At 39.7% G+C, this 26938-nt stretch overlaps 2 protein-coding genes across 3 annotated transcripts in view; both read right to left on the reverse strand.

The window, feature by feature from the left end:
- SLK (STE20 like kinase) overlaps positions 1-18457 on the reverse strand; it is a 61726-nt gene extending 43269 nt beyond the window's left edge. For both annotated transcript variants that reach the window (XM_059173277.1, XM_059173276.1), the window contains exon 1: positions 18168-18457. In XM_059173277.1, the coding sequence (XP_059029260.1) occupies positions 18168-18317 (150 nt within the window). In that variant the 5' untranslated portion in view covers positions 18318-18457. The remainder of the gene's footprint in view (positions 1-18167) is intronic.
- On the reverse strand, positions 18206-19160 carry LOC131830728 (basic proline-rich protein-like; the record flags this gene model as incomplete). Its single annotated transcript, XM_059173283.1, has 1 exon — positions 18206-19160. A coding segment is annotated over one exon (816 nt), but the record flags the coding sequence as incomplete, so codon positions are not given.
- Between the last annotated feature and the right edge of the window lie 7778 nt (positions 19161-26938).

Consider the following 26938-nt stretch of genomic DNA (forward strand, 5'->3'; position numbering starts at 1 on the left):
AAGATGACTTTAGGGCGCCTGGGTGGCTCAGTTGGTTGGACGACTGCCTTCGGCTCGGGTCATGATCCTGGAGTCCCGGGATCGAGTCCCACATCGGGCTCCCAGCTCCATGGGGAGTCTGCTTCTCCCTCTGACCTCCTCGCTCATGTTCTCTCTCACTGTCTCTCTCTCAAATAAATAAATAAAATCTTTAAAAAAAAAAAAAAAAAAAAAAAGATGACTTTATACTGGTCGTTGCTACCATTTCAGAAGAATATTCTGATCTACCACATTTGTCAAATCTAGGATGTACCACAATTGGAGCGCCTAGGTGGCTCAATTGGTTACGAGTCTGCCTTTAGCTCAGGTCAGTGATCCCAGGGTTCTGGGATGGAGCACTTTACCTCAGCTCTCTGCTCAGTGGGGAGCCTGTTTCTCCCTCTCCCTGTCTGCCACTTCCCCTGCTTGTGCTCTCTCTGTGTTGAATAAATAAATAAATAAATAAATCTATCTTTAAAAAAAAAAAGTGCACCATCTTACGTTCCACTAAGGAAAGAAAACTGTCAATTAAACTACAAGATTTTATCTTTTTGAACTTTTTTTTAAAGATTTTATTTATTTGACAGACAAGAGATCACAAGTAGGCAGAGAGGCAGGCAGAGAGAGAGGAGGAAGCAAGCTCCCCGCTGAGCAGAGAGCCAATGCGGGGCTCAATCCCAGGACCCTGGGACCATGCCCCGAGCCGAAGGCAGAGGCTTTAACCCACTGAGCCACCAAGGCACCGCTCTTTTTGAACTCTTAATGTTATGCCTTTTTATTTTTTTTAAAGATTTTATTTATTTATTTGAGATAGAGCGAGAATGAAGGAGCACAAGGCTGGAGGGAGGGGCAGAAGGAGAGGGAGAAATAGACTCCCTGTTGAGCAGGGCTCCATCCCAGGATCATGACCTGAAACAAAGGCAGATGCTTAACCAACTGAGCCACTCAGGCACCCCCTGTTATACCTCTTTAGCTCTTTTGGACACATTTAGACAAGAATTGTTATTGTATGTCTGTCTATTCTCCTTGTGCATAAATAAGAAGTTAAATACTTAAAAGTCTGACTCCAAATCACCTTTTCACTCAGAGTTATCTAATGTCTGTTTTTCCACAGGATATCATTCTCTGGCCATTAAAAGCTTTGGGGCTTAAAACAGTGCTTCTCTACTACTGTCAACCAAGATTTTCTCTGAAACCACAGTCTCCCATTTTGCGATTAGAGAGCTGGTATTTTCTTGATCTTAACCAAGGTGCTAAAAGACTTTAAGATAACAACCAGGTCTCACATTCTTCCTTCAAAAGGTTTACTGACTGAAACATCAAGGGGCTGCAACTATATGACACTAGGGATACAACTAAGTTCACATGCACAGGCAATGACAGATAGATCACAATGTCACTCGGCCAACAATACTAAGCCATCTATAGATAAAAGATATATCCCAATTTCAGAAATGCTAAAAAGTAAAAACTGTCATAACTAGTGAAACATGGCATCAAGTTTGTCTCTCAAAGAAAGAGACTACAGTTGAACCAACAATAATTAGAACTCACCCTCCTCTGAGTCAGAGGAAATAAGCCACTGAAAGATAAGCTATACTCTCATTATTTTAATGTAACACTTTGGGAGGAAAAAGACTAGAGGAACTGTCCTTGAAGAGAAACACTATAAAATATGAGCCCCGGTAAGAGACCAAATGGTGCTAAAAGTCACCCGGTTTCTGCATCCTTCTACTGATGTCCTTGGAGATTTTTAAGATCTCTCTTATAAATGGATGACATAAAGGGGAAAAAATAATTAACACTAGATAATCTCTAAAGTATTTTATAGCAACAAACTCCATTATTCCACTCCTCTGGATGTAATAATTAAACCAACAATGGCACCATTTGGTTTACTATAAGTAATAAATAAAAGTTACATTAGAAAATATAGTGCATTTTACATTATTGCTTGAAAATAACTTGATTACTTATCAGGATCTCTTTCTAAAGAACTCTGAAAATCAAAACTAAAATATTGGTAAATGTGTGAAAATATACTTTGAACAAATATAAAATGTTAAAAAAGAAATAGCTTCATCTACTACCTAAAAGCATGAAAATTCTTCACATAAAGATTTAATGAAATAACTAAACAGATGTTAATAAAAATGATAATGGAATAATGAATACCCAGATATTAATTTAAAGAAAATATAACTTCTATTGATAACGTTTTCAAAGATCAGTCAAAATCACCTAAAAATCAATGCTTTTCTTTTCTTTTATTTTTTTTAAGAGTTCAGTTATTTATTTGACAGAGAGAGAGAACACAAGCAGGGGGAGCAGCAGAGGGAAAGGAAGAAGCAGACTCCCGCCAAGCTGAGAGCCCAACGTGGGGCTGAATCCCAGGATCCTGGGATCATGACGAGAGCCAAAGGCAGTTGCTTAACGGACTGAACCACCCAGGCACCCCTTAATTTTTTTATTTTCATGAATCATGAATAGAGCATGGCCATATTACTGCAGGGAAACATAACTTATCTATGAATTTCCTGAACTGGTTTTATGTTCTAAAAGAAAGACTATCTCCTCCTAAATTACTCTTGTTTTTTTTTTTTTTTAATATTTTATTTATTTATTTGAGAGAGAGACAGTGAGAGAGAGCATGAGCGAGGAGAAGGTCAGAGAGAGAAGCAGACTCCCCATGGAGCTGGGAGCCTGATGCGGGACTCGATCCCAGGAATCCAGGATCATGACCTGAGCCGAAGGCAGTCGTCCAACCAACTGAGCCACCCAGGCGTCCCTACTCTTGTTTTAATAGTAGTTTATTCCCTGGGTAGTGAGCCTATGAGTAATCTTTAAATCTTCATTTATTTTATTCCTACTTTCTATTACTTCCTATTTTCTAAGACTATTTAATACTTCCATAAGAAATATATGTTAATAAAATTGTCAGCTGGAAATTGAAATACCAGCACAGAAAAAATTTTAAAGGACTTCTTTAGTACCAGAGAGGTATCAGTTAATCAAAAGGGGAAGGTCCAAAAAAAAGGATAAACATAGAAAGAACCTAGAAGACAAAGAATAAAAAAAGAAAAAGAAGAATTCAATAAGCACTGAGATTGATTCTACTGATTTGGATGATCTGAACAAAAGATTGAGAACTCAAAGATATTCCTCCCCCCACCAACATAAGAGGTAAGACCCCAACTGCCCAGTGCATAAGGACTTGCAACCATAACAAACTATAAAAACTAAACAATCCATATCACAGCTAATGAACATCAACTACATACAGACATTGGTCAAAGCTGTAGAAACACAAACACAAACACAACACTCCACAAAAATCTGCTGTAGGAAAGAAACATAGTAACACAATCCATTAAAGTGTGCTCAAGAGCTGATCTGCTAAAATCAATTCCTCCTTTCAATACTTACTGGGTGCCTTTTATGTCACACACTGTCCCAGACACTGACAATGTAAAGAATATAAAAAATTTCTCTGCCCTCATGGCACTTAAAAATTGTGGTGAGAGAATAGTCAATAGGCAAATAAAAAATACATTAGCAATTAGTACTATGGAAAAAATAAGGTAGTAAGATGAGGAGATGGTCGAGTGGGCAGGTACACAGGAAAGAGGTAACAGTTTAAAGAGGGTAGTTAAGTTAGACCTTACTGAGAAGGTGATCACTTGAGCAAATCGAAATTAATGACTCCAATGATTATGTTTTTTTGAGCTATGTAAGATGGAAATTTTAGTATTTTGCAAAGAAACAGGCTATAAAAAATCTCACTACAAATCTCCTATTTATTAACTTATTTAATCTTTGTATCAGAAAAGGCCCAGACACAGGGGGGAAAAAAAGGTATCTCAACAGAATTTAAGATCATTATTAATTATGTTAGTATGTAGGTAATTAAAAAGATAAAGAAAGAATATTAAAGATGAGGGAGGTAACAAGTGCAAGGAGAAACTACCATCCTTAGGACCAGAGGAGTCCATGTAGAAGACTGGAATCAGTAAAACCCCAAGGCTTGCAGGGAAGGTTCTACACAGCTGGAACTCAGATCCCTAAAAAGAAAGTGCTGCTTGGCTGGTGCCAACATATCTGATTTGGAAGAGGGGTTCCTGTGGGACTGGGGTGTCTTTCAAGGAAGAGAGGCCTAGCCAAATACAGCTGGTGTTATGAAAGACATTGATGAGGCCAGTTCTTGAGTCCTGGAAAACTACAAACTGGATTCAACTGCTGCTACAGAAAGAAACCGCTGTTCCTGGGGTGAACAACTCCACTAGGATGGTGGTCACACACAAAAGCAGAGAGACAAGGACCCCACAGGAGGCAAAAGAGAAAATCCGTGCAAGTCCCTTCTTTCTCCTCCCTACCGCCTACCTCTAGCACCCTGTACATGAGAAATCTAAAAGTGAGCAGCTGACAAGGCAGAAATGTGGCTTGCAAATACTGAGAACAGCATTATAAAACAGAGCATAGAAGGGTGTGTTTGAGCTGAAAGACAATAACTTAATAGTTGCTGGCATAATCCTTAATCCTTCTAAAACTGATGAGGATAACTGATGAGAGAAAGAAGGAGCAGAGTAGTATGAAGTATTTGGGTAAAAAATATCTACAAAGTTCCAAAGAGCTGTTAAATGAAAAGAAAGGAAACAGCACTGAAGAAAGCACATACTTTAGAATACTGATACTGTTGTTATCTGTTTCCAATTATATGCTAATTCTAGTGATCTCTTCAGAGTCCTGATAAGATTTTGGTAGGAACAAGTGTCAGCATTAGAGTAAAATTATTAAACATAACTTAATAAAGATATCCAGCTGATTTTCATTATTTGTGGCAGTTATGTCCTAGAAAGTCACTGCAAACACTAAATTAGCAAATACTGACCCACTGCTCCTAGGAGAAATACGTACACAAACATATACATCTCTCATATAGATCATAATCCTACATACTAAACACAATTCATTCTGGTAGATTCTATCCTCTTTATTTTACAAAAGAGAAAATGAGTTCAAAAGTATCACATGCCTTGCTTGAAGCTGCCCCAAAGTAGGTGCCAGAGTTTAGGATTCAAATCCCATCCAACTGGCACCAAAGCCAGACTTCTTACACTACACTGCACTGCCCTCTACAGTCCCCCATCTTCCGGTCAAGTCGATGCAAGGGCCGAAACAAGTTCCATCTCAGCTGGGAATGTGCAGGTCTAGGGACTCAATTTCCCCAGCTCTGCACATATAAGCAAATGACTGAAAGCACTGAGTGCAGACTCTGGGGCTACAAATAAATTTTAACAAGTAGACAAACAAATATAGCATCTGCAAATAATAAGGACTAACTGTACATGCTTTTTCTAAAATTTTTACAAAATATTACAGAAGTCCTTTCTTTAAAAATCATTTTCATGTCATTTTCTCAATTCTGCAAAAATAAAAGAATATACTTTATATTCTCCTTCTATTTCAAGACACTATTTTATTTATAGTGTTATGGTTATTTATTCAAAATTTAGTCATTGACCGGTCAAGATAACCACCAACAAAATGATGTCAGTAAGTTAACATTGGCTAAATCTGCACTTTCCAAATGTTTTACCAATCTCAGATCACACAGTCCTCCCACTTATTTCAAGGACTTGCTAACTCTGAGGAGCATGAATAAACTAACACATATTGACAACTGTGTGATAGATAGCTGATAAAAATCTGAACAGATCCCATAGTTGTAAAAATGGAAAACAGAGAACCCAAAAGGCAATTACAAAAAAATTTAAATGACAAAGAGTACACTTCTGAAAATTCATTCAAGAAAAATAAAGGTGTTTACATGGCAAAGATCATTTCCACACAAATATTCTCAACACTAAAATTATAAAGGACCAAAATGCACCAGCTATTAAGGTAAGAAACTCACCATGAAACGTACAAGAAAACAGAAAGCCAGCATGTTAAAGTTATTTTTACAGTCCAAAGTTTCAGCGATGTGCTAGGTTTCTGGACTTCATGTGATATTGAATAAAAGGCATAATATTTAATAAATGCCAAATAATTTTAACAGTATAAGTAGTCACCTGCCTGAAAGGAGACTTTCTCCTTTCATAGAAAAAAGAAGAAAATAAAAATGGATGAATATATGGAGAAAGGGAAAAATGTGAAAAGGAGAACTATTAAGTGAAATAAAATAATGGTGCGAAGTATTTGAAAGTATGACCCCGTATATGTGGGTCCATTTGTGACAACATAAATGGACCTTGAAAGCATTATGCTAAGTGAGGTTAAGTCAGACAGATAAAGACAAATACCATACGATCTTACCTACACACAGAATGTAAAAACAAAAAACCAAGCTCATAGGGGCACCTGGGTGGCTCAGTGGGTTAAAGCCTCTGCCTTCGGCTCAGGTCATGAGCCCAGAGTCGGGGGAATTGAGCCCCACATCGGGCTCTCCGCTCAGTGGGGAGCTTGCTTCCTCCTCTCTCTCTCTCTCTCTCTGCCTGCCTCTCTGCCTGCTTGTGATTTCTGTCTGTCAAATAAATAAATAAAATCTTAAAAAAAAAAATACACATTGAAAAGACAAAACAAAACAAAACAAACAAACAAAAAAACAAAAAACCCAAGCTCATAGATAAGACAACAGACCCATGATTGTCAGAGGCAGGGGGTAAGGAGAGGGAGAAATGGGTGGAGGAGGTCAAAAGTACCAAACTACCAGTTATTTAAAAAAAACAGTCATAATGATGGAATATACTGCATGGTAAGTATAGTTAACGATGCTGTACTGAATTTTTTTTTAAAGATTTTATTTATTTATTTCACAGAGATCCAAGTAGGCAGAGAGGCAGGCAGAGAGGGGGGGGGGAAGCAGACTCCCAGGGGCTCCATCCCAGGACCCTGGCATCATGACCTGAGTTGAAGGCAAAAGCTTTATTTATTTATTAACCCACTGAAACACCCAGGAGCCCCTGTATTTTTTTTTTAAGATTTTTATTTATAGGGTGCCTGGGTGGCTCAGTGGGTTAAGCTGCTGCCTTCGGCTCAGGTCATGATCCCAGGGTTCCGGGATTGAGTCCCGCATTGGGCTCTCTGCTCAGCGAGGAGCCTGCTTCCCCCTCTCTCTCTGCCTGCCTCTCTGCCTACTTGCAATCTCTCTTTGTAAAATAAATAAATAAAATATTTAAAAAAAAAAAAGATTTTTATTTATTCGACAGAGAAAGAGAGCACAAGCACGGGGAACAGCGGAAGGAGAGGTAGAAACAAGCTCCCTGGGAGCCTGATACAGGGCCTGATCCCAGGAGGACTGCAACAGAAGGCAGCCGCTTAACTGACTGAGCCACCCAGGTGCCCCTGCCCTGTATATTTAAAAGTTGCTAGAGGGGTGCCTGGGTGGCTTAGTTGGTAAGTATCTGCCTTCAGTTCAGGTCATGACCCCAGGATCCAGCCCCACTACATCATGCTCCCTGCTCATTGGGAAGCCTGCTTCTCCCTTTTCTCCTTCCCGTGTTCGTGTTTCCTCTCTCACTGTTTCTCTCCCGTCAAATAAATAAATAAATCTTAAAAAATAAAAGAAAAATTTTTTAAAAGTTGCTGAGACTAGATCTTAAAAGTTCTCATCACAAGAAAAAACGTTTTTGTAACTATGTAAGGTGACAAATGTTAACTAGACTTATCGTGATCACTTTACAATATATACACATATGGAATAATTGCACTGTACACCCGAAACTAATAAATGCTATATATCAATTATACCTCAATTTAACATGTTTAATAATAAAAGTATTTACTTCACTTTGAAATATTCAAACCTATAGAGAAAGTGAATGAACTGAACACTGAACACTCACCAAGTCACCAACTATTAACATTTTGTCACATCTGGTACTCTGGCTCTCATATACACACACAAGCATACATACACATATATTTTACATATAGATATGTACACACAGACACACACATATGGGCATTTCTTTTTTACTATACCATATGGAAAGTAAGCTGCACTTCAATTTCCAAAACTTCAGCATGTGTCCACCAAGAACTAAGACATTCTCCAACATAACCACCATTATCACGCCCAAAGAATTTAACATAGATATAATATCTAATATTATTCCATATTCAAATGTCCTCAAATGTCTTTACTTTTTTTTTTAGATTTTATTTATTCATTTGACAGACAGAGATCACAAGTAGGCAGAGAGGCAGGCAGAGGGAGAGGAGGAAGCAGGCTCCCCGCTGAGCAGAGAGCCCGCTGCTGTGGGGCTCAATACCAGGACCATGAGATCATGACCTGAGCCGAAGGCAGAGGCTTCAACCTACTGAGCCACCCAGGTGCTCTGTCTTTACTTTTTTAAAGATTTATTTATTTATTTTAGAGAGAGAGAGGAGGGAGAGCATGCATGAGGGGTGGGGCAGAGGGAGAGAATCTTCCAGACTCCCCACTGAGCGGGAAGCCCAATGACAGAAGGCTTGACCCCACGACCCATGACATTATGACCTGATTTGGAAACCAAGAGTTGGATGCTCAACAGACTGCACTGTCCCTCCTCAAATGTCTTTTTAAAAAATCCTTTATTGTTAACATTCTTTTTTAAAGACTTTATTTGAGAAAGAGAATGAGTAAGAGAGAGAAGCAGAGGGAGAAGCAGACCCCATGCTGAGCCGGTGGCCTGACACAGGGCTGGATCCCAGGACCCCAGGATTGTGACCTGGATCAAAGGCAGGCACTTAACTGACTGAGCCACCCAGGCGCCCCTAACCTTTTATCTGTAGAATGTCCATTATCTGAATTTGTTTGTTCTTTATATTAGAATTAAGCTAACTATTTTTGACAAGAATACTACATTAGGTGATTATATATTTCCCATTGAATTACATCAGAAAACACATAATGACAGTTTGTCCTCTTACTGGTGATTAGCCTTATTTGATCACTTAAGACAGTACACACAAGATCTCTCTAATGTAAAAAGTACCCTTATAGGGTGATACTTTCAAACCATGTATATAAATCCTGCTCCTCCAAAACTTTTCACGCAATGATCTTAGCATCTATCAATAATCTTTGCCTGAATTATTATAGTAAGGTTGCAAAACGGTGGTTTTTCTAGTTTTATCAATCTGTGTATATTTTTTTTCAATCTGTGTATATTAACTACCATTTTTCTATTAAGTTACTATTTTGTCATTGATTTTGTTGTTGTTGTTTAAATCTTTGGCCTGTCCCCATTAGTTTTTGAGCATGTCCTTGCTTTCTGGCATATTCCAGGATCCTTTGGGGAAAAAAGGACTAGTGGGAAGGCTTTCACACTTTTCAATTTTATCATTTCTGTACTTTCCTACCGTACACCTGGATGAGCCATTTCAATTAGCTCTGGTTCTTTTTAGTGGGGAATGGTATTTAGAAGCCAAGAGCTAGTGCGGCACCTGGCTGGCTCAGATGGTAGAACATGTGACTCTTAAACTCAGGGTTGTGAGTTCAAGCCCCATGTTGGGCATGGAGCCGACTTAAAAATAAATAAAACTTAAATAACAGATATTTAAAGTCCCTTTAAAAGAAAAAAAAAGAAGAAGAAGAAGAAGAAGAAGCCAAGAGCTGGGAATACTAGTCACAGTATAATTATTTGTAGGCCATTTCAGAAAGAATAGAAATGTGTGTGTATGTGTGTATGTATATTTATTATCTGAATAACTGAAATTGCAAATTCAAAAATCAGCGTCACAGAGTTCTTCCTCATCTTTTCCCTATTCCAAGTTTCTAACTCCTTTCTCCCAGAACTTCAACCCTAGTTTCTAAAACATCAATATATCAACTCATTTGCTCTATCCTATAATATATACAAAGGTAGTTTCAGAATTCTATTAATATAACTACTAGTAACAAACCTATTTAACAAGAATTCTTTCCCATTTGGAAAGAAGAACTGATGGGGAAGGCTTTCATTTTTTAATTTTCTCATTTTTGTACTGCTCAAAAATCTAACCATATTAATATCCCCTTAAGTTTGTTGTTTTTTTTTTAAGATTTTATTTATTTGTTTATTTGACAGACAGAGATCACAAGTAGGCAGAGAGGCAGACTGAGGGGGAGGGGGAAGTAGGATCCCTGCTGAGCAGAGAGCCCAATGCAGGGCTCAATCGCAGGGTCCCGATTATGACCCCAGCCCCCAGCCGTAGGCAGAGGCTTTAACCCACTGAGCCACCCAGGCACCCCTATCCCCTTGAGTTTTTAAAAGACTGCTAACAAAAATTATCTGGATGGTAAAATTTTTTTATATATTCTTTATACTTTGCTATATTTTCAAAACAATAGCATTTAAATTTCTGAAAATGATAAATATACATTTTTTTGTTTTTTGGGTAGAAATGAAGCCTCATATCAATCCATAGAGAAAATTAAATTCCAGATGAATTAAAAGTAAAATTCTTTATAACTGAACTATTAAAAAGTCAAGAAAAATGTATAAATATTTACCTAATTTCTGGTAGGAAAGATTTCTCTTAAGCATGAAAGCAAAGAAAAAACAAGAACAAAAAAAAAAAAAAAAGAAAAAACAAGAACAAAGTAACACACTGACAGATCTTCTAGATTAAGGAATATTGTATGTCTTTATATCAAAAAAGCAGCATAAACTAAGGCAACTATAAACTAACAGCAGCATCTATGATAAATATTCATTTCCATAGTACATAAAAAGTACTTTCAGGGACACGTGGGTGGCTCAGTCAGCCTTCAGCTCAGGTCATGATCCTAGGGTTCTGGAGTCGAGACCCGGAATAGGGCTCCCTACTCAGTGGGGAGTATGCTTGTCCCTCTCTCTCTCTGCCTCCCCCCCCAAGCAGTGCTCCCCTGCAAATAAATGAAATCTTTAAAAAATTAATAATAAAGTACATTCAAGTCAACAAGACAACACTCTATTAGAATATGAATAATTCAATTATTTTTTTAAATGTGTAATCTCTCTAGAAATCAAAGAAATGTAAAATGAAATAAACTGATACTTTGCCCACTGAAAAACCAAATAACTTTTTTTAAAGAATAAGAACACTGAATTCAGGTTAAGGAAGAAAGGAACAGAAAAAGACCACTGTTGGGCTGTTCTTAACAAGTAGAACTCATGTACACATATAAAAGTACCCACAAAAATAATCTGGAAATATATATATGAAACTGGTAATAGGTACAATTATGGATATAAAAGAGGGAACAGTAACTGGAGTAATGGTCAAGACGACTAAATTTATTTCTAGTAAGTTAATTTTTATAATAAATAGACATTCTTTGTTGTATAATTAAAAATTAATTGAAAAATAAATTTGCACAACCTTTCTAGGGTAATTTCATAGCAAGCATTAATAAATGATCTTTATTTTGCCCTAACAATTCTACTTCTAGGAATTTGTCCTAAAGAAATAATTTATACCGGGTATATGGACACTTGATATATGATGGAGGCACTGCAAAGCATTAAGAAAAGGATAGACATTTCAGTAAATAGTGCCAGGATAATCGGATACCTATACAGAAAAAATTAAACTGTTGAGCAAAAAAAGCTAGACACAAAAGAACACATAAATAATTACATTTATATGAAGCTCAAAATGCACCAATAACTTGCAGTAATCTAGGTAAGAGGTAATGGCAGTTTTGAATAGTACTGCGACAGTGAAGAAAAAAGATAATTCACGAAATATTTTATAGAATTAACAGGCCTTGGTAATTACATTGGGTTTGGTAGGTAAGGAAGCAGAAGGTGTTAAGAATGACCTCCAGGTCTCAGGCCTATGTAACTGGTAGATAAAGATGTCAATTACCGAACAGAGAACATAAAAGAAGCAAATATGGAGCTGACATCAAGAGTTCGGTTAGTTTGTATTTTGGACTTGTTTAAGAAAACTGTGGGATATCTAAGTGGAAATCTCTAAGATACTGGGATACTACATCTAGAATTCAAAAGGGAGGAGGTCCTAGAATAGAGACATAAATTGCATTTAGACGGTAACTGAAGCCACGGGAGAAGATGGACTCTCATAGGAAAAGAAAAAGAGAACAGGGCCTATACCCAAGTCCTGTGGTAGCCCAATACTTAAAAGTTACAAAAGGGGGGGAAAAGCTAGCAAAATTCCGAGGAATAGACACAGAAATGGGAAAAACATTAAAAAAATGTGGTGATCTAAAAACCAAAAGATGAGCTTTTTAAAGAAAAGGACTGGTCAAATGTCTCAAATGCTTCTGAGAAAAAAAGTATGGTGTAAGTATCCACTGAATATAGAAACATGGGAAATCCTGAGACCATAGCAAAAACCATTACCATTACCAAATAAATAATATAAAAATGTCACAGAACCAAAGGATATAGGTTTTTGGATTGAAAGAACTAACCAAGAGGCCAGCAAGATGAAAAGCACAGGGAAAACCTGCATCAAAGTTTGTATCACTGGGCGCATGGGTGGCCTAGTTGGTTAAGTGACTGCCTTTGCTCAGGTCATGATCCTGGAGTCCTGGGATCAGGTCCCACATTGGGCGCCCAGGTCCATGGGGAGTCTGCTTCTCCCTCTGACATTCACCCCTCTCATGTGCGCGCGCGCGCTCTCTCTCTCTCTCTCTCTCTCTCAAATAAATAAATAAGATCTTAAAAAAAAATGTATCACTATGAACAGGGAGGGGATGAAAAGAAATCTTTTTTTTTTTTTTTTTTAAAGATTTTTATTTATTTATTTGACAGAGAGAAATCACAAGTAGATGGAGTGGCAGGCAGAGAGAGAGAGAGGGAAGCAGGCTCCCTGCTGAGCAGAGAGCCCGATGCGGGCCTCGATCCCAGGACCCTGAGATCATGACCTGAGCCGAAGGCAGCGGCTTAACCCACTGAGCCACCCAGGCGCCCTTTTTTTTTTTTTTTTTTTTTTTTTTTAAAAGAGAAATCTTAAAAGCTATGATAAGAAAAAGACCACAAAGAATCACAAAACAAAATAGCATAGGGCTCTTTTTTTTTTTTAAACTTAAGATTTTACTTATTTATTTGTTAGAGAGAGAAAGAGAGAGCACACAAGCAAGGGGAGGGGCAGAGGGAGAGGGAGAAGCAGGCTCCCCACTGAAGAGGGAGCCCCGAGGCAGGGTTTGATCCCAGGACCCTGAGTCAGATCACGACCTGAGCCAAAGGCAGATGCTTTTTTTTTTTTTTTAATCGTTTATTTATTTATTTGGCAGAGAGAGCTCACAAGTAGGCAGAGAGTGGGGGGAGAGCAGGCTCCCTGCTGAGCACAGAGCCCAACAAAGGGCTTGATCCCAGGACCCTGAGATCATGACCTGAGCTGAAGGCAGAGGCCTAACCCACTGAGCCACCCAGGCACCCCACCAAAGGCAGGTGCCCCAGATAAACTTATTTCTGAACTAGAATTCTATAACCAAACTATATATCAAACATAACATTATAATAAAGATGTATTCAAAAAGAAAAGATTTTTTTAAAAAGTGCCTTCCCATGGATCCTTTCTCAGAAGACTAACTCAAGACTATATAAAACCAAAACAAACAGGAAACTCCAAAAGGAAATACAAAGCATTTAAGACACTCTTGAAGTGCCTGTGTGGCTCAGTCAGTTAAGCTTCTGGTTAAGCATCTGCCTTCAGCTCGGGCCGTGATCTCAGGGTATGGGATTGAGTCCCACATTGGGCACCACGCTCAGTGGGGAGCCTGCTTCTCCATCCCCCACTGTCCCTCTCCCTGCTCTTTTATTCACTTGCCCTCTTTCAAATATATGAAAATTTAAAAAAAAAAAAAGTGTCCAACTCTTGACTTCAGCTCAGGCCATATCTCAGGGTTGTGAGATCAGGCTGTCAAGGCTCTGTGCTCAGCAGGGAGTCCACTGGAGATTCTCACCCTCTCCCTCTGTCCCTCTTTGTACTCATGCTCTGTATCCTGCTCTTTCTTTCTCTCCCCCTCACAAATAAATAAATCCATTAAAAAAAAAAACAAAACACTCTGGAAGCAGTTTGAGCTCCCAACACTTCTAGGAAGAAAAATTATACTCCATTATTGAAAAATATTAAAAAAAACCTAGAGGTAAAACATACGCATAAATAGGAAAACTCAGTATCAGAGATATTTTTTCAAAATTGATTTATAATTTTAATAAAATCTCTCCAAAAAAACACAGTAGTGTTTTGTGGAACTTAAGCTAATTCTACAATGTACATGCAAGCACTAAGAGCCAAGGACCTACTAGATACTGTTGATGAAGAACATTGGGAAGTTGTCCTCTAGCAGAGGACTTATTTTAATGCTTTCCTAAATAAGTAAGAAATGGTACAGAAACAGAAACAGATCAATGGAAGAAAATCGAGATCACAGAAACAGATGTTTTATAATAGGACCCTGTCAAGTAGTGAGAAAAAAAAGTTTACTCCTAATGATAGGTTCTGGGATAACTGGGCATTCACACAAGGTAAAAAAATGAAATTAGAACGCTACTTCAAACCATTTATAAAAACCTATTCAAGGTGAATTGGAAACTTAACTGTTAAAGGCAAAATCATAAAGATTTTAGAAGACAATACAAGGGGTTATCTTCACGATCTCAGGTTAGGAAATAATTTCTTAAACACAATACAAAAAATATTAACTGAAACAAAGAAACTGACAAATTGCACCACATTAAAATCAAGAACTTCCTATTCATAAAAGGGCACCATAAAGAAAATGAAAAGACAAGTCACAAAATAAGGATATATTTAGTAAATGGTTAAAATTCAGAATACACTACAAATAAACAAGAAAAGGGCATCCAATAGAAACATGAATTAAAAATTTGAACACAAAAGAGGAAATCCAAATTACCAATAAGCTTATAAAAAGAATTACTTAGTAGTCAAAGATGAATTAAAACCATAATGAAAAAGTCACATCAGATTGTCAAAAATTAAAAATTCTGACAATACCAAATGTGGAAAAGAAGATGCAAAGCAAGGAAATACTCATACGCTCCTGGTGGGAATGTAAATTGATAGTTTGGTATCACTAGTGATATTAAAGTTACACTACTCTATAACCCAGCAATTCTCCTCCAGAATTAACTCTTAGCAAAACTTATATACAAATACACCAGAACTTGTATAACAGCTAAAACTGGAAAGGAATGATATATCCATTAATAGTACAATGGTAAATAATGGTGATATAATCATAAAATGGAATCCATGCAAAATGGAAATAAACTACTACTGTAGGTGATAAAGATGAACCTCACACGTGTATTTCATTATTTTTTGAAAAAAGGCACATGTCCATCAAGGGCCATAAAGAGAATCACTTTCATCCAGCACACAGGAATTCAGTTTCTATTCAATACATGATTTTATGTCAACCCAAACATAAAAAACTGTGAGAGATATTACATATCTTCGTTCATAAGTCAAATAATACTACATTTAAAAGAGAAAATAAATTTAAAATAGTGAAGATTTTTCAGGCAAGAAAGTAACTGTTACAGTTGTATAGTGCTGAACCAAGTCGAAGGAATACAACTGTATGACAGAAAAATGTTTCAAATAAACTAAATATGCAAATGAGATGATTGCCTGTTCACCATTGATCTTTGTAACAATTACTAATATTTATGAGCAAACGACAGAATCAGTTTTAGAAACAGTTTTCTACTACATACTACTACATACAATATCAAGGTTTGCTAGCTTGTTCCTCCACAAAAAGGAAGTTTATAAATTTAAAATTTGTAGAGATCTTAGAAAACAAAAAAACTTTTAGGAAAAAGGCAAAACAGGCCATGTAAGCTTAAATTTTAAATTTTCTTTAAAAAAAAAAAAAATCTCAGAGCCCATTCCCTGGAAGTACAGAACAGTGAAATGAAAAAGTAAAATGCAAAGAACACATACTCTTTAAATATCACCCGAAAATAGTTATCAAGCTCACAATTATTATCTTTAACACAATTTTATAGTGTTCAACTACATGGGGTAAGTCTCTTATTTTTTCAGAAAATTTTCAATTGATGTTTCACTGTAGGAAGATATGTTACATTTTGCAGAAAGTGTCATTAAAAAATGAAATCCCCACAATCTGCCAGTGCCATGGGAAAACAAAAAAATGGTTTACTATCTTTGTAGGCTCCTTTTCCTGTCTCATCCCATATTTTACTTTTGAGCTCTAAATGTAATTAACAGTAATTCCTACCACTCGCGGAGCCCTTCCACATGCCTTATCTTTATTCCTTTAATTCTCACACACTGACAAGCAAGTCTTACTGATGAGAAAAATTAGTATTTAAAAATAAGGAATTTGTCCAAGGTCACAGGCTGCTATTGAGAGAGCCTACATATATGGTCCAACTCCAGAGCCAGTGTAGCCAATACTACACTGTTTCTATTTGATAAAACATTTATACCATGAAAACTGCCCATAATCACCTAGCGCATTCTAACTACTGGATTCCATATGCCCTGAGGATTTATTTTTACCTTTCTTAGATAACTGCGTATTCACAGTATGATAGTTCGTGAAGGAATCTAAACAAATGTTTAGGAAAATGCAGAATTTTCCAGCTAAGAAAATGAAGACCCACAGAAGCTGTGTTCTGTTCAAGACCACAAAGCTTGTTTGTGACAGCCAGCACTAAAAGACAATTCTTGACTCCCAAAAGTGATCTTCCCACAGCACTAAAAGCTCTTCCTGTCTTACTTACACTATACTGTAAGATCTTGCTGCAACCCATACTCTACCCTCCACACAAACAGTGAAGTTTATTTTGCCAACTTTGACAGCATAGGATAGCTTCAATACCATTCACATGCAGGTAACAAACGTTCTTTCAATCCAACAGATACAGAGATGCACCATGTGCTCAGGCAACACAGGAATATCACACAAATGTGTATCATAATTCTGGGCCCTAGTTTTATCATTAACTACAATATGTAACAAGTGCTATAGCAGCCATGTGACAACATGTTTTGAAAGCACACAGAGAGAAGTGGCTATTCCAGCTTAAGTGAAAAAATAAGGACTGGGAGCTGTGACAGGCATTTGAGGCAGGGCAAAGGCAGAAGTGTGATGATACTTAGGAGAAAAATGTTATCATTTCCACCAATGGACATTAAGTAAAAAACAACAGTAAGTATGGGGTCAGAAGATGAGAGTTCAAATCTAGACTGTCACTTAGGTGACTTTAAAAATTTTCTGAGTCTCAGGGTCTGGGGGTGGGGGGCCGAATTACGTGAAAGTGACTTAAAAACTGCAAAACCCTGTATAAAAGTAAGTTATTTATGTTTTCACTTCTAGGCAACCCTGTGGGTCCTTCCTCCTGAACTGTGTCTCATAAAAACCTCACCCTTCAGGATGAAAATATTCCAATGACATCATTCATACACTGCTTATGAAATAACAAACAGTTAACCCTAATCCTTCACTTCCAGACATCAAAACTCAACTGAAATAAATATACATAAAAATATGTCTGCATATATGGGTATTTTAAAAAATTTCTTAAGCACTAGTATTGACTTCTAGTCAATGACTGCTGTAATTATATTTAGAAACTAGTACCAGATGCAGGTTTTCTTCTGGAAAATTTCTATCAGAAATTCCATTCCGTTTTGGAGCATGCTGTCAAGCAACCAACTGAAGAAGAGGCTGCAAGCAGCAGTCACTCTGCTCTCATCCAAGAAGACGGGTTGTGTATTAGCCACAGATAAAACCAAATACATGCGTCTGGACCCTAAAAAGGGAACTGCTTTAGTCCAAGCAACCTATAAATGAATGCGAACAGCTATAGACCAATAAAAATCCACTGAAAAGCAAACCGAGTTTCTGATTTTGAAAACCAGACCCCTCCTTTAAACTAACGAACCCCGTCGTTTCCTTTAAAGTTTGACAGAGGAGACTCTATAACCCTGCCTCCTTTTAGCTATGAGTCTCAACTACAAAACAGGCCCCATTTTGTTCAACCTTACACCCTCCGGTCTTGGCTACTCCTTGGATGAGAACCTCCATAAAGTTCTACTGTACCTTTACGAAGTCAAAAGAAGGGGCAAGAGACGGGAAACGGACCAGGGGAGCGAGAAATCCTCGTGCCACTCCGGACCAGGGGCAGTTTTATCTTAACAAGTGCAACTTCCCGTTTTCTCCTTCTTACCTTGTACACTTTTCCAAAGGCTCCGTCCCCCAGTTCTCCTATGATTTCCCAAAACTCCTCGGGGTTCAGATCCCTCTTCACATGTTCGTATTGCTTCTTCTTCTTCTCGCTCCCCAACTTGAAGATCTTACGGAAATTGAAGAAGGACATTTTTCCTCCTGGCAGAGTTCCTTGCACTTAAGGACTAAAGGCAACAATAAAAGGCAAAGTTTCTCCTCCCTCTTCTCCGCGCGAGCCCGGCGGGCGGGCGGCGACCGCAGGCGCGGGCTTTCCCGGCTCCCGCCGCTCCGGCCGGGCCGGGCCCCGGGAGGGCGGGGCGCGACGCGGGCTCCGGCCCTCGGGGCGAGGACGGGGGGGCCTTTGCGGGCTGCACGGGCGGCCCCTCCGCCGAGCCCGGCCCGCGTGCCGTGCGGGTGGGCGCCGGGCGCCCGGCCGGCCCTCAGAGGGCGGCACCTGCCCGGACGCTAGTCCCCACCCGGGCCGGCCCGACGGGTTCGAGCGGTCCGGACGTCCGCGGTCGCCGCGGCTTAGGCCCGTGTCACGGCGAGTCTCCTGGGGCGGCGACCACTCCGCGCGAGGGACGCGGCCGGCGGCCCCCGAGCCGGGCAGTCGACAGGCCGAGCTCTCCCGCCTCGGGCCACTAGCCCAGGGTCGCCTCCGCAACCGTCTGCTCCAGCGGCGCGAGGCCCGCGCGTCCCTTCGGCTCTGAGGCGCCGCAGCCGCCTCGCTCGCTCCCCAGCCCACACAGCCTCGTCCTGGAACGCGCGCAGACGCCGACGCCGCAACGCGCCCGCGCTCCCTCGGCCGCGCGCCCCGCTCACCGCGCGCTCGCGCGGGGGCGTCCCCTCTGGCCCCGCGCACGCGCGTTGAGCTCTGCCTTGTGGCTGCCGGGAGGGGCTTGCGGGCCGCCTGGAGGGGCGTGGAGTAGGGGCGCCGGGACTCCGAGCCCCTTGACGGTCGCTCCAGGTTTGCCCTCCAAGCTCCAAATCCTTGTCAGCCCACCGCTCTGGTGGCGTTGCCGGGTGGACACGACCCTGTTGGTTGCGCTAGCCGATGTTGCCTCCGTTGTGGATCTGGAAAATTTATGTAAAGAGTGAAAGGGGAGCTGATGTTTGGGGCCCGAAGGTGGAACTTTTCCTCTCTAAGGGGTCCCAGAGTATTGTGAGAAGGGAGTCTGTTTTGTGGCTGGGAGCTTGGGAGCCAGAGCTTGCCAGCTCTGTGACCTTGGGCGGGTAACCTCTCCAAGCTTTAGCTTCTTCATGGTGAAATGCAGACCTGGGAGAGTTGTGGCGAAGAATAAATGAGGCAATAGATCTAAGCCCTTAACATGCTGCCTGCACAGGCAAACGTTTTCGTTCTTGCTGTTGGTACAAGTGTGCCGGTAAGAGAGGCATTGATACATAAATACAGCTTAAGCCCACTTCTCAAGTGATGACCGCGACACTCCCTTGAGGGTCATCCACCTTCTCCTATCCACTTCCACAGTCGTAACCCTGGTGCCACCCTTCGTGACTCCATCTGAACCACTGACTAAGAACTTCACTTCTTGACCTGGCTCGGGCCCCCTTGGGCAGCCTGAGTGGAAGACTGCCTAGGGCCCTGATGTGGGCGTTGGCTCGAGTAAGCTGGCTGGTGACCTGCCTTCCCCTCCTCGCGCAGAAGAGAGCTCTTTCAGGGCAGTGATTTGTTGCTCATCTTGGTATCCAAGAACCTGGCAACCTTCCTGACTTATAATGGGAAGGCAGATCCCTGGAAGGAAGGAAGGAAGGAAGGAAGGAAGGTTGGTTATCAGAGAAAATGTTGTGTTGCTATCTATATAACACCCCCCGCAACCATTTTGCCTTCCAGCCCCAAAATGGCACAATAAACTCCTCTTTCAGTAAGGTTATGATGATTGTGGATTTTTTTTTTTTAAGATTTTATTCATCTATTTCACAGAGAGGGAGAGAGAGATCACAAGTAGGCAGAGAGGCAGGCAGAGAGGCAGAGCGGGAGGGGGAAGCAGGCTCCCGGCTGAGCAGAGAGCCGGCTGTGGGGGCTCGATCCCAAGATCCTGAGACCATGACCTGGGCCGAGGGCAGAGGCTTAACTCACTGAGCCACCCAGGTGCCCCTGATTTTGTTTTCAAGATCCCCTTGTCTTTCAAATAGTTTTATTGAGGTATAATTGTTATGTAATAAGTTGCACGTATTTTAAATAAACATTTAATGTTTTGAAAAATGTATACATCTGTGAAAACAATACCATAACCCATTCTAATTAGTGTCATTTATGTAGGTGGCACTACATGTAAAGGTGACATACTCATTTTGGAAAATTAAGAAATGCGCAAGGAATAAAAAGTACTGTAATTCTACCATCCAGAGATAATCATTGGTAAGATACATGCAGTATTTCCAAACAGAATTTTTTGGCTGTGCATTAACTTTTTTTTTTAACTGGGATAAAATTGTATTGCATATAAGAGATTACATCCTGTACTTTTCATATTCCAGTATTATTAGTAATTATTTTATTCCATCATGAGATATTTCGATTACTTAGAACTTTTATCTGTTTTAGATAAAACACTGATAAATACTTTTGTTCACAAATATTTCCTTGGGATAAATTGCCAGAAGTAGATTTGGGTCAAAGGGTATAAACCTGTTTCCTTTTTTTTTTTTTTTTTTTTTTTTTTGTTCTTTTCAAAACGGAAAACCCTTTACTGTTTTCTCAAATTAAAAGAGAGCAAGCATATCCTTGTTGTAAATTAATTCAAATAATACAGAAATTATCAACTACAAAGCTGCCTGTCATTTTCTCCTGCGTTCCCCTCCCCAACTTCACCTCCATCCTAGACACTGTGAAATTTAAGCCTATGAGCATCAGGGAACTTTGGGGATGGGTGTGTAACAAAAAAGTTCTAAAACTGGATGGTGGTCATTTTTTTTAAAGATTTATTTATTTCAGAGAGAGCACGTGTACATACACAAGAGCATGGAGAGGGACTGAAGGGGAGGGAGAGAATCCCAAGCATACTCCTCACTGAGTGCAGAGTGTGAGGATGGAAGCCCCCCAGGCCATCAGATCCCACGACCATGAGATCATGACCTGAACTGAAACCAACAGTTGGATGCTTAAGTGACTGCACCATCCAGGTACTCTTGGATTGTGGTGATTATTTTTTTTTTTAAAGATTTTATTTATTTATTTGACAGAGAGAAATCACAAGTAGATGGAGAGGCAGGCAGAGAGAGAGAGAGAGAGGGAAGCAGGCTCCCTGCTGAGCAGAGAGCCCGATGCGGGACTCGATCCCAGGACCCTGAGATCATGACCTGAGCCGAAGGCAGCGGCTTAACCCACTGAGCCACCCAGGCGCCCCGGATTGTGGTGATTATTGCACAACTCTATACATTGACTAAAAATAATTGGATTGTACACTTACAATGGGAAATTTTATGGTGTATAAATTAAACAATAATAAAGCTACTTTTAAAAAGTTAGACTTATAGAGATATATTTAACCATATTTTTTCTATGCATACACTTTTTTTTTTAAGATTTTATTTATTTATTTGACAGACAGATCACAAGTAGGCAGAGAGGCAGGCAGAGATAGAGGGAGGAAGCAGGCTCCCTGCTGAGCAGAGAGCCCGATGCGGGGCTCGATTCCAGGACCCTGAGATCATGACCTGAGCCAAAGGCAGAGGCTTTAACCCACTGTGCCACCCAGGCACCCCAATGCATACACTTTTTAAATATAAAAATAGTATCCAGTATGGATCATGGACATCTTTCCATGACAAATAGATCAGTCTAATCCTTTTTAATGTGTGCAGGGAGTCCCAGTGTACAGCTCTACCATAATTTATTTAACCATTTCTTTACTGTTATGTGTATAGGTAGTTTCCAATTTTGGGTCATCATAACACTGCAGTGAGCACGCATGTGCAAACATCTTTGTATTTCATTTGTGTATTATATTTCCTTACTACAAAATTCAAGTGGAATTGCTGGGTCAAGGACCATATTCATATTAGAATTTCTTTTTCCCAAATTGGCCTCTACAAGGTTGTGCTAATGTATACTTCTACCAACCACGTATGAGAGTGCCAGTTTTACCATACCCTCAATAGCACCAAGGTATTGTCCCATATTCTTAATGTTTGCCAAGCTGATAACCCAAAATAACCTCTAATATGCAATTATCTGATAATTAATGGTGTAACCCCTTTCCAAATGTATGTTGGCTGCCTTTATTTCTTACTCATCATATCAATCAATAATATCGAATGATGTTAGTATTGTATCAATGAGGTGATGAAGTCCAACATGTTTTGGTGAGATGATCATGGAGTTAATAATAGCTTATACATTTTTTCCATGAAGTTATAGCCACAGAAATTATTTAATAATACCAGAGGAGATGTCATGTAGACAGATTTAGATTTTCCCAGTAATGACCATGATATTGAGATGTTTATGTTATTTATAAATTATAATTTGGCTTCCTTGAATTTTTTAACCCTTAAAAGTGAAGTTTAAGCAGTGGCCATGTATTCATTTAGTACACACATTTTGGCTCCACCCACCTTAAAAATAGTTTAAAACATTCTCACTAACACCTGGGTGAGGGGAGACCCGTCTTCACCATTTACGAGATGACTAACCTTCACGGATAACCATTAGGATATCATCAAAAATTGAAAATGTGTTGAGTGGTTACTACATGACAGGCTAAGTGCTAAGTGGTTTTCACCCATCATCTCATCTCAACCTCCTATCAACCCAGTAAGGCTGGTGTTATTGCTGACCTGATAGAAAAGCAAGGAAAACTGAGAGTTAAATAACACGGGCATTGCCTCAGAGGTAATAACAGTAGATTGGAACTTAAATCTGAGTCTTGGGAAACCATACTCCCTAGCATTTAGCAAGTCCTTTGAGACCGTTTCCTTAGCCTTTCTGAGCTTCTGTAATAGCTGTCTCACAGGACTGTTAGCACTGAGATTTCTTTCTCCTGCCTTTCTTAATTTGAAAACATACTCTACTCACTGTCTCTATGTCTTTAACTCCCAAACACACATGTATGTGGGTGTGTATTTCTGGGTGTATATGTATGTGAGTATACATGTATGTATATTTGTGTATGAACATGCATACATATATTGTGTGAATGTATGTATAGGTGTGTGAATATATGTGTATATGGGTATGTGTAGGTACTTTCCTGTGTGAAAATGTGTATATGTGATGATATGTGTATGTTTGTCTCTTTAGGCCAGGGCGCTCTGAAGGCAGGGACTGATTCTTGTTCACCCTTACATCCCATGTGTCAAACTCAGTGTCTTCCAATTCCATAAATTTTTGTTGAATAATGAATGAAACTGAAAGAACTTTATGCCTACTGAAAGTAAATTACATGTCCATTTCTTTCCTCTTCCTTATTTCTGACTTGGGCACTAAATTTACCAGCACATTCTTTAAATACTACTGCATAGGTTACATGGAAGTAGCAAATTCCTTTGGTGTTCAAGTGCTCTGTGGTGTAAATACCTTTTTCTGTCCTTGTGGAGTTATATTTTTAGGAAGCATTTTTTTCAGGTATTTTAAGAAAATAACCTGCAATTATAGCAATTATTCTCCTAAAATAGGATTGTGTGTCTTTCAGGAATTCCAAATCCGATTTTTGGTTATTTTTTTCCTATTTTAAAGTAAACAAATCACCTGATTTAAGTTGTTGTTTCAAAAGGGGAATCTAAAAATATCCTGCTTTCCACTTCATCTCCCTTTTTGCGTCATACAACATTGGTACACTCACACTCCCACCCTCTCCTCATTCCTAGCTACTTCTGCTGAAATGAATCATAAGCTTTTGGCAGTGTAATGGCAAGTCTTAACATGTTCAGATCTTGAGAAATTAAAAAATGAAACTGTACAGACATACTTCTTTTACAAGTGGCATTCAAATTACAGTTTAAAAAACGTAGACACTAACATCTTTTGAACCGTAAAGACTTGAATGGTCAATATGGAATTTATTTCATCCAGATATTAACTAACTGCAGAATTCGAGAAGTCAGTCCTCTAGAGTTGATGAAAGCTTTTGTGCTATTTTATTGCTCCGTACTCTTATGTATTGTATATCTTCAGTCTTTGTTTCATAAGATATATGTTGGATGTGATACTTTAGAGCACTGGCTCAAAATTGTTTGTCCTGTCATTAACTGGCTCTAAGGGCAAGTGGCTTCTCAACACTGAGTCTTACACATGAGCTTCAGTTTTTAACAGAGACGGCTTCAGGGAAATGAAACCATTCAGAATCACCCAGAAAATAGGAAAACTGATCAGGTAAGATTTTTGTAGCAGTTTGCCTCTTCAAAATGATCAAATGATCTCTAAGAGCCCTTGCAACTATAAAATTCTGTTCTCATTGTGAGCCTAACTTCAGTTGCCTTACATATTAGTACCTGTGTCCATTTTTCTTCTTCTTCTTTTTTTAAGATTTTATTTATTTGACAGACAGAGATCACAAGTAGTCAGAGAAGCAGGCAGAGAGAGAGAGGGGATGCAGGCTCCCTGCTGAGCAGAGAGCCCGATGTGGGGCTCGATCCCAGGACCCTGAGATCATGACCTTAGCGGAAGGCAGAGGCTTAACCCACTGAGCCACCCAGGCACCCTGTGTCCATTTTTCTGATCTAATTGTGACTAAAGAGTAAATAAATGCAGCTGGAACTTAAGAAAGCAGGGCGTGTCTGTCAAAAATCATTGAGAATCCTATGTACACTGAAAATTTTTTTTTTTTTAATTCTGAGAGAGAGAGAGGCAGGGGGAGAAGCAAAGGGAGAGAATCTTAATTAAGCAGGCTTCAGATCCGGTGCAGAGCCCAATATCACAACCCTGAGATCCTGACCTGAGCTGAAATCAGGAGTCAGATGCTTAACCGACTGAGCCACTTAGGTATCCCTGAAAATTTTTCTTGAGATGACCCTTAATAAATTTACCAAGTGAGGGACTCCTGAGTGGCTCAGTCAGTTCAGCATCTGCCTTTGTCTCAGGTCACAGTCTCGGGGTCCTGGGATCAAGTCCCACATCTGGCTCGCTGCTCAGAGGGTCTGCTTCCCCCTCTTAGCCCCCCTCCAACTCGTACACATACATGCTCTTTTTCTCAAATAAATAATATCTTTAGGGGCACCTGGGTGGCTCAGTGTGTTAAAGCCTCTGCCTTTGGCTCAGGTCATGATCCCAGAGTCCTGGGATAGAGCCCCGCATCGGGCTCTCTGCTCAGCAGGGAGCCTGCTTCCCCTCTCTCTCTCTGCCTGCTTCTCTGACTACTTGTGATCTCTGTCTGTCAAATAAATAAATAAAAATCTTTAAAAAAATAATATCTTTAAAGAAAAAAAAAAGAAATTTACCAAGTGAGTTGAGAAATCCTACTACATGCATTATCTAGGGAAGGAGGGATATTTTCAGAGTCAAGTCAATGCCTATCTTCTATGAGAAATGTTCAGGCTTTTGCTCTAAAGAAATAACTTCCCAGGTCCTTGCTACCTTCTTGCACTCTTCCTCATTTCCTCTTCTACTCTTTCAGAATCTGACATCTCACCCAGGTTTTTAATGAAAATTTTGTGACTGCAAGTTCCTCTTTCACAAAGCTATCACAGCAATTACAAACCCCAGTTTGTGGTTTATTACAGCAAATTATTAACACAATCATGAGACACTCCCCATTTGTCTGGAAAATCACAATCTTCTCTATTTCCATGGCTCATTTTTCCTATTGCTACATGAAGAAATGAACCAATATAGATTCCTATTAGAAGTATATTTGTTCTCAATATATATCCCTGTGAACTTCATTTCTAACAAAAATGGACAGATTATTTGTGATGGAGTGTTCAGCTGAATACAAAATATGTATCCCATATTGACTTTTTAATAACTATTTAAAATTAGGGGCTCCCAGGTGGCTCAGTCAGTTGAGTGTCTGACTTAATTTCAGCTTAGGTATTTATTTATTTATTTTATTTAAGATTTTATTTGAGAGAGAGAGAGATTACACATGATTGGAGGGAAGGGGCAGAGGGAGAGGGAGAAGCAGATTCCCTGCTGATCAGGGAGCCCTATGTGGGGCTCCATCCCAGGACCCTGGGATCATTACCTGAGCTGAAGGCAGAAGTTGAATCGACTGAGCCACCCAGGTACCCCTTAGCTTAGCTCTCGGTATCAGGGTCATGAGTCAAACCCCACATTTGGTCTCCAGGCTGGGCGTGGAACCCATACAAAAAAAAAAAAAAATTGCTACCTTTTATTCACTCCCTCACTGAACTGACAGTGTGATTTTCAGCTATATGCCAGACAATCTCCTAAGGACTGGGGAATCAGAATCAAAACAGACCTAATAAAACAAACAAAAATCTATACTTCTTGGAATTGCTATTCTAGATGGATAAGAGGGATTTAAACAAATAATAAAAGAGATAGTATCTTCTAGCCCAGTGATTCTCAATTAGGGGTGATTTTGTCTGTTCTTCAGGCCCCCAGGATATTTAGCAATTTCTGCAGACAGTTTTGGTGGTCACAGCTGGGGAGGGGGATGCTACTGGTGTCTGATGGGTAGAGGCCAGGGGTTCGGCCAAACATCGGGCCCAGGCCTTAAGGAACAATCCCCACCATAACCCCAACAAAAAGCTATCCAGCTGAGGTCAAGAACCCCTGTACTAATCTTTAGGGTTAGGGGTCAGAATGTTGGTTACCTTTGGGGGCGGTAACTGGAAGAGGGCATGAGGTGG

Source organism: Mustela lutreola, chromosome 4, assembly GCF_030435805.1.
Source record: "Mustela lutreola isolate mMusLut2 chromosome 4, mMusLut2.pri, whole genome shotgun sequence".
NCBI lineage: Eukaryota > Metazoa > Chordata > Mammalia > Carnivora > Mustelidae > Mustela > Mustela lutreola.